Source organism: Lactuca saligna, chromosome 2 (genome assembly GCF_052625555.1).
Source record: "Lactuca saligna cultivar CGN05327 chromosome 2, ASM5262555v1, whole genome shotgun sequence".
Classification (NCBI taxonomy): domain Eukaryota; kingdom Viridiplantae; phylum Streptophyta; class Magnoliopsida; order Asterales; family Asteraceae; genus Lactuca; species Lactuca saligna.
This window is the reverse complement of record NC_136418.1, coordinates 102,311,987-102,325,147: the sequence shown is the minus strand read 5'-3', so window position 1 is coordinate 102,325,147 and position 13,161 is coordinate 102,311,987. Positions and strand designations below refer to the sequence as shown.

The following is a 13,161-nucleotide window of genomic DNA, read 5'->3' as shown; positions in this document are numbered from 1 at the left end:
ACCTTGAGATCTCACATCCTCAGAATTCTCGATGAGTACTCTTTTCATCTGATCCATTCTAATACCTCGATCCATCTATCATGTTGTCAATTGAAGGTCTCAATCTTCACTCTGGCTGACGAATTCTCATTCTCATTTCCAATCTTGCAGTACCACTGAACTCTAACCGAACACAGCTCATGCGAAAACACAATTATCCTGATCATGCGATGACCAACCACTAATGCATCTAACACGCGCGACTGACACTACCCTTTTCATGTCACCAGTTCTGTCCTAGCAATGGTAGTGCCTTGAACTCCAAAGTTCACCCATAGACAATTACCGACCATACTTGAACAATGATAGAACCCTTGAACGCTGACTTCACTATATAACTATTACTCCAACCCTGACCGAGGATCTTCCCAAACAATACTCCTGCACAAGTCTCAACAAAGATCCAGAGTGATAATGGTACACGCGGAGCCCGCTCAGCAAGATGCATCCCTTGTGGGTTCATCAATGACTTTTCGGCTTGCAGGATGGCATATATGATCCCTGATAACCCAAACACTAGCAGGAAATCGACCCGATATCTAACTTATCCAAACTTACTCATAACTCCAACGCGATACGTATCCCCAACATCCATCTGATAGCAATAGAAGATGACATACCCGCAACATTTGGAGGAATACTAATCACCCTCTGCTGACATGACCAACCCTGCTACCCTGTAGTAGCCTAAACCCTCGGAGCGACAAACTCCCTTGTACACTGTCTTGTACGTGCTGCACTAACTCTGGCCCTGCTGGCCCTTCACCTGATGATCAGAAATCATGGGTCTCTTCCCGAGACCCCTACTATACGCACCTGGCACACATCTCTCTTTCTAGGGTGCTCCCAAATTGATCCCACATCTGAAACTCTTGGAAATCATATCCTTCAGGGTCTGACACCCTGTCACGCTCACTAGCTCGCTTGCCAATGGCTAAGCTGCAACAACTAGAACATCCTCTGTCCCTAAACTAGGTCAAAAACTCTTCCCTGAAGCTTCTTAGATTCACCAAGACTCTCACTGATTCGAGTATGGATCCTGTGCTTTCAGTAGTACGGGCCCAATACTACCTTCCACACCTATCCATACTTTCCTCAGCAATCCTCCTGGATCCTCCAAGTCACTTCCTCAACTGGTACACCCAAGTCTAACTGAGCCTCACTATTAACTTAATGAAATATATCCTAGGCTTCCCTAGGTTCCCGAACTCACCCAGTCCTCAGCTACTGAAAGATTCCCAGTAATGTCAACTAGCTACCTCATGAATATAGCCACATGCAACAGAGATCAGATAATCCTTCGAGTAAAAGACCCATCCCTAGAACGGTTGGACTCAGACAAGAGTTGCACAATAGGGTCAAGTCTCTCACTTTGAGATTATCGGGCCTGTGTCCCATGTGACCTAGTATATTCAATTAATAGTTGGCTCACATTACTAAGAGTCCCACAAAGCACAAAGCAAACAACATTCAGACAATGGAAAATATAACCATCATATTCCAATCAAATCATTCTATCCTCTAATCAGGAATCTATACATGCAATTCAAAGGCTCATGCAATCAGGCATAACCTAAACAGGCTATGCTATCACTATCATAGATAGCATACAAGATGCATGTTTTTATTATTAATGTCAACTGTACCAAGTCATGTTATGTTTTATATTATTAATTTTACTATCAATGTCATTTCAAAAATTCAAAAAACATAGCATACTTCCTACCATTTTAAATTAATGAATCATAATTTTCGGGATTCTATGTCATTTCTCTGTTGGAGAAATATTTTAAATTAAATGTGTTTAATGCTTATTTGTTTAATTTCGTTGATCTGGTGTAAATGTGATATGAATATTCATGTTTGGCAGGTGGTTCGTGTAAAGAAGTTCATGTTTGACTTTATGAGGATTGAAAAGTCCACTGTGAGTGAACTAATTGCTAAAAAGATTGAGGTGGTGCTTTTCTATGCCAGGATGAACAAAGAAGTTAACATTATATTACCACATGATCACTTTAAAAGATGATAGTGAAGGAGAAAAATGTAGTTGACTTATGACAGATTATTTGATAATGATCATTTTGATCTTTTACAATAACTACAGATACTAAATTTGTAATTTTCACTTATCCTTTAATAAAAGTTTATAAATTGCAAAATAGTCTTCTTTTTGTAAGTTTATAGAAAAAAAATTGATAAAAGATTATAATAGTTTTGGTTCTTATGGTGTACTTTTTTTTCAAGGGAAAAATGGTCATCATAGAAACTTCAACAACTAGGTTATTAGCAGACAACACATAAAACAATATAAAAAGAAACCCAAAAACGATGATCAAATTTATAGTTGATTAACTTTTTGGGCCTATATTGTAAAATCCAGTGACCAAAATGTAATTTACTAGAAAAAGAAAGGTATTTTTTTCACCTTTTTCATTTTATATATTTCGTTTATAACATTTTACTTTCTGTTAGATATGTATTATAGAATGGTACATTCAAAGAAATAAAGTGAAATAAAAGTACGATGTAGTAATAACAAATAAATTAAAATATTGTTTTCTATTTATCATTGTACTTTGATAATCTTCTTGATGTACTTTAAAAATTTCAGATTTACATCCATTAAAGATATATTTAATTGGTAAATGATATTTTCTATACATTGTGTGTTCTTTGTAATATGTTATTTTTCAGAAGGGGAACTAACCATAGAGAAAAAACTATTCACTGAAACAAAACTACACATCACAACAAAACTATTCAGCACCCTCACTTTCCGCCCTCAAAAGATCGTATTTTCTAATATGTTTTTCAATGTGGACTTATAGCATCGTACTTTAAATCTGTAGCAGGTACGTGGGATGCTTGAAAATTGAAGAATTGTTATGCTTGAAAATCAATAGGTTTATGCTTATACCAAGTTCGTTTTATGCAATATTTTTTTTTGCATTCACATTGTTTTAATCTTTATTTATCCATGTCATTGTGGAACATAGAAATCGTATTATGCTACCTACACACCACTTATTGATAAAGAGCTATCAACAGCTCTATCAAAGGGTCTCAAGAAAAACCTGCTTTTATGAATCTTTATTTGTCTGTTATGACAAAAAAAACATAAATCATAATTATACTTAAAAACAAAGTTTTAATCGAGATTGTATCAACAATGCACATTTATATAAAAAAGAACAATTTATATTTATTTTTAATCCATAAGAACATTTAAAAATAATAATAATTTGCACACAAAAAAAAACTAATTTTCTCTAAAAATTATTCGTACCCGTCATTTGGCCTGGATAAATAGTTTGTTTGTGTGTGTGTCTCTCTCTCTCACTCTCTCTCTCTCTTTATATATATATATATATATATATATATATATATATATATATATATATATATATATATATATATATATAGTAGGTGCGACACCTATGTATTACATGCGTTAATTAAAAAAAATCGATATCAAAATATAAACATTAAGTATCTTTTAAAATTAAATTTTAAAATAAGAAAGCAAAATACATATTTAATTTAAGATCATATTTATTACATTTAATACTTTACTTATATAGTTGTATGTATTATGTGGTTTTTCAATTTTAAAAATTAAAAAAAACCTAGAAATTAATATGTAAATATTATTTATATCAAAAATACTATAAATGACAAATGTCAAAACTTATGATAGGTTGTCATGTCGTAAAATGAATCTTCATTTATATATATATATATATATATATATATATATATATATATATATATATATATATATATATATATTACAAAATAAAGTCAAATAAACAAATTATGAATAAAATGTAAAATTGAAAATATTAAAGAAAAAAATTATGAAAAAAACATATAAAAATAAATGAGCATAAATGATAAATAAATACACAATTAAAAGTTAATTGGCTAAATATATTCTTAATCTTTCAATATAATATAAATCCAATAACTTTATGATATTTTACAAGATAATGTTAAAAAAAAAATTGTAAGATTCTAGCGTAAATCCTATCTTTAATTATAATTATATAACTTAAATATATGTATGAATTAAGTGTCTAAAATTAAAAATTCGATGTGTAATACATGTTTTTAAACTATTTTTAAATGAAATAATAAAGGGAAATTTTTTTTATGTGTAGTTAAAGACAAGAGTCGAAGGAATTTCTCACTCGTTTCTTTCGTTCTTTCTCTCTGAGCTTCGAATCTTTCGATTGTATTCTGTATAGACGGAGCAAATCACAGTTCAAGAACACATCACCTGACACTATAAATCCTAAATCTTTCAAACCCTAATCCTCCAATCGCAACTTATAACTCTCAATTTTACCATCAAAAGGTCAGTATTTCACTTTCAATTATTCATATTTCTGTTTACTTACATGTAAATATAGAGTAGGGTTTCTTCAAAATCAAGATTTCTCGTAAAATTCGGATACTTTTTGTTGTTGAATGAGTATAAACGATGCCTCCTCCAAGAAGAAAGAAATGGACGGAGGCAGAAGAAAGAACCCTAATCGATAAGTACGGAGAAATGTTTTCCGATGGAAGTTTATCCAAAATGAAAACCCGAGAAAAGAAATACAAACCGATTGCTGTACACGTGAATTCCCTTCATCATCTTTCTGATCCGATTGCGTATCCGTGGGAATGGAGTTGGAAAGACGTCTCAAATAAAGTCCAGAACATGCGACACCAGTATTCCCTCGTGAAACAGAAGATTAAACGGCCGGATTCCGGCGATCTAGTGGTGAGCGGCGGCGAGGGTTTTGATTGGGTCGAAGGTTTGACTCATTGGTCAAATTTCCTGAGATACAAAGAGATTTTCGGCGACATTTCGCTTCCATTTGATGGAAACAACGGATTTGATGAGAGTAATCAGGAAATGGAGATTGTTGAGTTTGAGAACATTGGAATTGAGCCTAATGGGGTACTGGCTTTGGAATACTACGAAGAAGAAAATTACAACGATAACAACCACAATGGCAATGGGAATGGAAATGGGAATGGGAATGGGAATGGGAATCATGATTACGGAGGAATTGAGAGGAATGGGAACAAGAAGCGAAAAGTTAAAAATCTTGATAAGAAGGCATGGGGGTTTGTAGCAAACCAATTGGCACAACTCCGGGAAATGGAAGCTCGATTTGAGCAACGCGAGGATGAAAGAGAGCGAGAGCGGAATCGGAAAGAGTTATTCCGGCGGAAACAATACGAAGAAAGGAGGAAACAACGGAATCAAGAATGGGAAGCGATGGAGAAGGAGAGGGAAGAGAGGAGGAGACGACGAGACGAGGAGGTGGCACGGGAAAGGGAATGGGAGGAGAGGGGAATCAGGAGAAGGTCGGAATGGAATCAAAGAATCGATGAGATGTTGAGTCAACATAGAGTGGAAATGGCACAAATTCATGGAAGGATTCTTGAGGAACAACAAAATGTTACAAGTCAATTGCTTGGGATTGTTTCACAATGGAATGGTTCGGATAATACAAGTGCTAGTAATCATTATTTGTCACAAATGATGCAAAATTTGCAACATGTTGGAGGCATGGTTGATGGTGATGATGCTAGAGTTGAAGGGCATAATCAAGAAGATCAATTTATTGTTGATGGATGAAAATAAAAGGAAATAGGAAATAATAAATTATGGAATAATTTCAAGTTTCAATATAGATTAGATATTGTTTGTTCTATATATATTCTTTTTCTTGTAATAAGAATGTTTCTTTTGAGATAACCAAAATTTCTTTATTCATATTATTATCACTCTTTGATGGTATTTGAGGTTTTTGTGCTTTATCTTAATAGTGTGTCTCGTTTCTGTTGATTTTGTTACTATTTTGACACGAAGAAAAGGTTAAATTATAGAGAAAATTACGAAAGGTTTCATGATTATTTTGAAATGTCAAAAAGAGTGTGGAAATTACGAGAAGTTGAATGATTTTGTTAGTGGAAATTACGAGTTGAATGATTTTGTTACTATTTTGAAAGAGTGAAGCTGCATGATTTTGTTATTATTTTGAAATGTCAAAAAGGTTAAATTATAGTGGAAATTATGAGAAATTGTAACGTAGGTGCTTTAAGTCGTCTATAATGTCAAGGTATTTACAATTTTTTATCCTAATGGCACTTGCGTTTTATAGGGAAAATGCAAGAAAAACTTACTATATTATGTAGTTTTTTGTTGAATTAACGATTCGCAACCAAATAATCTATGAAAACCATTTGCATAGGTACATGGAATTAAAAAGATTGCATTAAATTTTTAATTTTTAGAAACTCTAATTGCTACCATTTTTTCAGCTTTGACATATACATAAAATTCATCATATACATAAAATTCATCTTTATTTCTGGAGAAGCCAAACTCTTTAACTTTCTCTTCAAAGCAAAGATTCCATCTGTAAGAAGTTTGTTTCAATCTATAGATTGATTTTTCAAACTTAAACATTGTATTGGGGTACTTAGCATTTACAAAACCATCTGACTCACTCATATAAATATCTTCAGCCAATTTTCTATTAAGGAAAGTGGTTTTTAACATTACCCTACTAGATTTAATCTTAGCTACTAGTGAGAATATTTTATCATAGTCAACTCATGGGGCCAGAGTAAAGCCATTCGCAACCAGTCGAGCTTTGAAGGTGTGCACCTTTCCATCCATGTTGGTTTTCTTTTTGAAGATCTATTTGTACCCAACTGTCTTATGACATGGTACATTGTCATCCAAATTCCAAACTTGGTTGTCATCTATGGACTTGATCTCGCTTCATTGCCGCTTTCCACTTGGCAGACTTGCGTTTATATAGGGAATTGTCCATACATAAAGATATATTGTGATTGAATTTTAATTTCATTTGCAAGTTATTTTAGTTTTTCATGGTTATCAGAATTTATTTTCATAAAATGTTGGAATATGTTTGATTTCATTGAATAAGGTGATTATAATTCTATTTATTTTAATTTGGAATAAGTTTGATTTCATTGAATAAGATAATTACAATTATATTTATTTCATCAAATGTTGGAATCAATTTATACCAGCAATATATATTCTTCTAGAACTGAACAGGATAACAAGTTGTATTAATTTTGGAAGTATTATTTGTATTTATTCAAACGTAGCATGTTGACTTTAGTTACTTGTATTTTGAAGTGAAGAATCCATTTTACTAAAAGTATATATAAATAGTAACGAAATTTGTAAATTTTTTAATGAATGTCGTATTATCCAAAAATATGAACCGATAAACATGCACTTGCTATGATTTTTATTGTTCAATTACTTCTTTTCCAATTCTTCTTATTCCTCGACTATAAAACCAAATGGACAACGAAAAGACAAGTAACTTCCCAATGGAGAATAAACTGATGAATTAAAGCGTGCATAATCAAAACATCAGAATGAAATACTTGATTAGTCTTTGCAGAATGAAGAAATTATCACTTACCAATAGTTAGAAGATCCAATTGATTGCTCAGATAATACAGATGACGAAACCAAGTTTCGAATTACGTTGGTCAAGAAGTCAATGAAGGTACAAACTATTTTAATAATGCAAAACTACAATAAATGTTATTGTTGTAATTCACATTCTTGCAAAAATAAAGTTAATATTTCATATTTTTTGTAATCATGATAGTGTTATGTATGAACTCATACATAAATCAAAAGCAACATTTGTTTATTCTTTATTAGGAATGTGTTTTAGAAACTATATTAAGTGACATTATTCTGTAAGAATTGTACTAATAAAACATTAACTAATATATTACAGTTGCAAAACAATTTGTAGTTATAAGTGCTTATACATCTCCAGGTGGAACATATTATTATACACCCAAGACAAATGAAGATGTAAAGCCTAAAGTCAATGACATATATGATACATATGATGCAACTTTAGAATGTACAAAAATTATGCGCTTGAAGCAAGTTTTGATATTAGGCTAGGATCAAATAAGAAGAAGACGGATGGTACTTTCACTGGCAGGTACTTATTATGTAACAGAGAAAGAATGCCCAACACTGGTAATGTTGACACTATTGATATTCAGTACAAAAAAAACGAATAAAAGATATACATATGACAGAATGCCAGGCTTATATTGTATTAAAGCTCGTTCCTCAAACAGGAAAATATGTGGTTCATGAATTCGTTGAAAGACATAATCATATGTTGATACCTAAGGCTAATATGCATTTGTTACGTGCCAAAAGAAAACTAGATTTGTCTCAACAAACTTACATTCATAACATGTCTAAGAATAATGCAGGGGCAAAAAAAGATTAGAGGTTAATGTGTGGTCTCCAAGGTGGGTGTTCAGTTCGTGGTGGATTGACGATTGATTACAAGAACTGTGTTAGGAATTAAATTTTTTTTATTGGTGGTAGAGAGAGTTAATATGCACCAAATTTCTCATTTGAGTTTAGAGTTGAGGAAAAAAAAAAGAGACTATTTTCAATGTTTTGGGCTGACGAAACTTCTAAGTATAACTACCATTTGCTTCTTCTTTCATTTTTTTCTGATTCCGATTCCCCCCTTCACACATAGTTGCTTCATGTTCTATAATAACTTTGACCATTGGTAATTGTTCATCAAATGCTGCTCAACTTAGGGAGCTTGTTCTATTAAAATAATGTCTATCAATGAAAACAAGTTAAAAAAAATAGTTTTAACTTACCTAAATCATTACAATTCGTTCACAATATAAAAAAAAAATAGATCACTCTACTGCCATTCTGTATTATCATAGAATTTGATATACTTTCATTTATTATTTATTTCACACCATTCTTAAAGAATTCGTTCATTATGTATTTCACAATATTCTAAAAGAATTGTTTCCTTCTTTTTACTACCCCACACCATTCTCAACCAAACTTGTTCTTTGATACATTCTATAAGAATGTATTGCACTTTATATAAGTCGTGCACAACAACAAACCACTTATCCTAACCGCTCATTGATATACTATCTGTCAATGAAAACAAGTTAAAAAAATAGTTTTAACTTACCGAAATCATTACAATTCGTTCACAATAAAAAAAAATAGACCACTCTACTGATATTCTGTATTATCATAGAATTTGATATACTTTCCTTTATTATTTTTTTCACACCATTCTTAAAGAATTCGTTCATTATGTCTTTCACAATATTCTAAAAGAATTGTTTCCTTCTTTTTACTAACCCACACCATTCTCGACCAAACCTATTCTTTGATACATTCTATAAGAATGTATTGCACTTTATATAAGTCGTGCACAACAACAAACCACTAATCCTAACCGCTCATTGATACACAATTAACATAACAACAATTTTTTTTTACTAAACCAACTATCCTCTATCCTTAAATTATGTATGTAACCGTTACAACCAACAAAAACTATACAATTCAATTATAGCACCGGTTCGTCTCAACATCAAAGGAATTGCAATAAACCATTAATTTTTAGAGCATTACGTGTACAAGAACATAAATATATTAACAGAACACTTACTAATAAGCCAGAACACCTGAATATTGTAAAAAACAAACTTTTCCAATAAGTTACCTATTCAAACCCTAAATTGTTTTAAAATTAAATTCATACGTAGTTCTCCAAGAATAATGATTAATTATTATAGAATGCATAATATTAGACAAATTTTATTAGAATTTTTGAAGAAGAAGTCACAAAGTTGTTTTTAACTAACCTAACATATTCAGACTTAACCTGTTCAAGCCCAAACTGTTTTTGAACTAAATTTCATACAAAAATTCTCCCACGTTGCGTTATCACTCTTACAGAATGAACACTCTCACCCTTCTTATGGGTCTTATGTATTTTAACTTGATTGGCAGCGGTGGATCGGCAAAATCGTCGTCGTTAATCCTAAATGGCATAGATGTTGTGTTTGTGAACTTCGTTTTGAAGTTCACTCATAATCTTGAGCTTGATTGACTTCTCCTTGTTCGATTCTTGAGTCGGCTGTAGATTCTTTGATTTGAATGTAAACCTCTATCACCCTTCTTATGGGTCTTCTGTATTTTTAGAATTGGGGATACAATATCATTTAGAGTGGATGATTGATTTGTTTTCAAGGAAATCATATATTCATTTGTTAATATCATAAACATTCTTGCCTAATAATATGGGCTGATATTAAACGGTGGAACGAAAGAATTGGATTGTAGGAACGTAACATGTCGACTTCCTTTTTTAAAATCCAACAAATGTACTCAATTACACTTATAACAATATTATTAGCCATTTAATTTAAAAATTAAATAAAAAATTAATAAAATTAGCATTCATTCTTAATCACATGATGTTTTTCATCCCATGGACATTGAGTCTTACATGCACACTATATTTACCATTCACATTTAATATTCCATGGTCCAATTAAATTTTAACTTAAAATACAATTGTCTTGCATTTTACGTCTAAATGAATACCTACAATTACGAGGTAGTTAAGCTCAATTATATTCAATAAATTTTGGGCATATTGGTATTGAAAGGAGAAAAAGTGAAGTGTTCAATATTAAAAATAGCATGTGTTTTATAGCAATGTACTTTTACGATATTGTATGTTGAAAATTCAGTCAAATTACTCACAATATCATCCAAATATAAAGTAATATTATGGTAAACTAATGTTGGTTTAGGTCCTTTAGAAACACACACAACACACTACTCCGTATTATGTATGTAAGACTCACGTTTGCAAGCAAAATTGGAAAAGCTTCAATAAACAATTACAGAGAGTATACGAAGTGAGATACACAAAAAGGCTACAATTATTTATTAAACTAATGGCTATAAATAGCCTCTTCAGTCACGTCACAACCTGTGAACCAAAAGACTAGCCACAAGAATAGGTTCTATTTGACTACTTCTACTAAATATCACGTGGTGCAATATGACACAACACATACCACTAATTAAATAAACTACTAAATAAACCTAATAAAATATGTATTTGATCTTCAAGTTCCTGCCATGCAGAATCCATTAAGTCCCTTGAAGAAAAGCTTATTCAATTTAAATCCAAAAAACTAAACAAGTCTAAAATAAACCTGATTAATCCCAACAATCACCCCCTTAATCAGGTATATCATTCGATTACAGCAATGCCGGCTCATCATCCTCGTACCGGTTCAAGTTGAGTTCTTCATTTTTCTCCCACATTGGACACTCTGATATGTAATGCCCGATCTCATTACACTTGTAACACTTCACGTGGTTCTTGTCCCGTTGTACTCGACCATCTCCTCGACCTTTCCCGGACCCCCGACCTCCACCTCGGCCACGCCCATAGTCTTCCCGATTCGAGTTTCCACAACCACAATGCTCACACCTATGGTCTTTTTCTTTTGTTTTTTCATCAGAATTTGCAAGCAAAAGCTGATTTTGCTCGGGTTGGATCTCCTCAACTTTGATCCTTTCTTCATAAGCTTTAAGTCGGCCCACAACATCATCATAACTGATGGTCTTCAAGTCTACAACCTGTTCTATAGAAGCCACCATATGAATGAAACGTTTCAGTAACCCGTTAAGAAATTTCTTAACCAATTTTGTTTCTTCCATAACCGATCCAAGTGAGGCGGCTCTAGAAGCATACTCGGACAACTTATTAGCAAAGTTATCTATCACCTCTTGATCCTTCATCTTCAGATTTTCAAACTCTCCCATTAGAGTTTGAAGTCGCGCCTCCCGGATTCGATCCGCACCCAAATGACGGGTTTTGAGAACCTCCCACATCTCCTTTGCGGTTGTGAGATTCCCTATTAACAGTGTCTGCTCCTCGGGTATGGCTTGAAACAAAAGTGCAATTGCTATGTTATTCTTCTTGGCATCCCCATTGACTCCCGGATCGATTGCCTCCCATACCCCATGAACATTGAAGATAGCCCGCATCCTCATAGCCCATACTGTGTAATTTGTTGATGACAATACCGGACATTGAAGAGTCATGGTGTTGCTCTCCTTGACAACAGCCGCTGTTTGATCCTTCGGTGGAGCCATTCTTGCGATTTACTGCACTACCAAGGTTGTATAATCAACTAAAAAACCCACTGCTTGAAAGAGCTACCTGCAAACACCTTTTGCTGCCTTTCACCTGCTGTTTTTCACTCTTTGATTAACACCTTCCGGTTGCTCTTGATCCTCCCATGTTGTTCTTCGATCAAACTGGGTTAACAAGCCCGCTGATTTTAGCCGGAATCACGACTCGTCTCCGCTACCCTTTTGATCCCTAGAACAAAAAAGAAAACAACCTAATAATCTGAAATCAGCCCCTCTTCAATCTATCTCCTCTCTGATACCAAATGTTGGTTTAGGTCCTTTAGAAACACACACAACACACTACTCCGTATTATGTATGTAAGACTCACGTTTGCAAGCAAAATTGGAAAAGCTTCAATAAACAATTACAGAGAGTATACGAAGTGAGATACACAAAAAGGCTACAATTATTTATTAAACTAATGGCTATAAATAGCCTCTTCAGTCACGTCACAACCTGTGAACCAAAAGACTAGCCACAAGAATAGGTTCTATTTGACTACTTCTACTAAATATCACGTGGTGCAATATGACACAGCACATACCACCAATTAAATAAACTACTAAATAAACCTAATAAAATATGCATTTGATCTTCAAGTTCCTGCCATGCAGAATCCATTAAGTCCCTTGAAGCAAAGCTTATTCAATTTAAATCCAAAAAACTAAACAAGTCTAAAATAAACCTGATTAATCCCAACAACTAAAAAAATCAAATGTCCTAATAAGAAAACAAAAATCGAAAATTCAATGATATTTTTGGATTGGTTTTTTTAAAACACAATGCCTTAACAAGAAAAGATTATTACAATGTTGTATATGGATGAAAGTGGGTCCAAATTTGGCCCGGGTGGATCTAGAACCGGAAAACCTAAAAACCGGTTAATGAGATTTTGTACGACCAGAAACCGGACCAATATATAAGAATCAATTTTGGTTCGATTCTAGGTACGATACTGTATAAAGTGGGTTTAGAACCGCAAAACCCAAAAACTTCATAGTGGATAGGGTGGAACCGAGTAAAGTGAGTTTAGAATAGAAAA

The 13,161-nt window shown here is 33.0% G+C and overlaps 1 protein-coding gene across 1 annotated transcript; it reads right to left on the bottom strand.

Moving 5' to 3' along the window:
* Positions 1-11,176: 11,176 nt before the first annotated feature.
* LOC145029932 (uncharacterized) lies at positions 11,177-12,079 on the bottom strand. The gene has a single exon (XM_078978377.1). It carries the CDS (start codon positions 12,077-12,079, stop codon positions 11,177-11,179), a length of 903 nt encoding a protein of 300 aa, XP_078834503.1.
* Positions 12,080-13,161: the final 1,082 nt, after the last annotated feature.

Coding starts and splice junctions, on each gene's coding strand:
- LOC145029932 (XM_078978377.1), bottom strand. CDS start 12,079: ATGGCTCCACCGAAGGATCAAACAGCGGCTGTTGTCAAGGAGAGCAAC.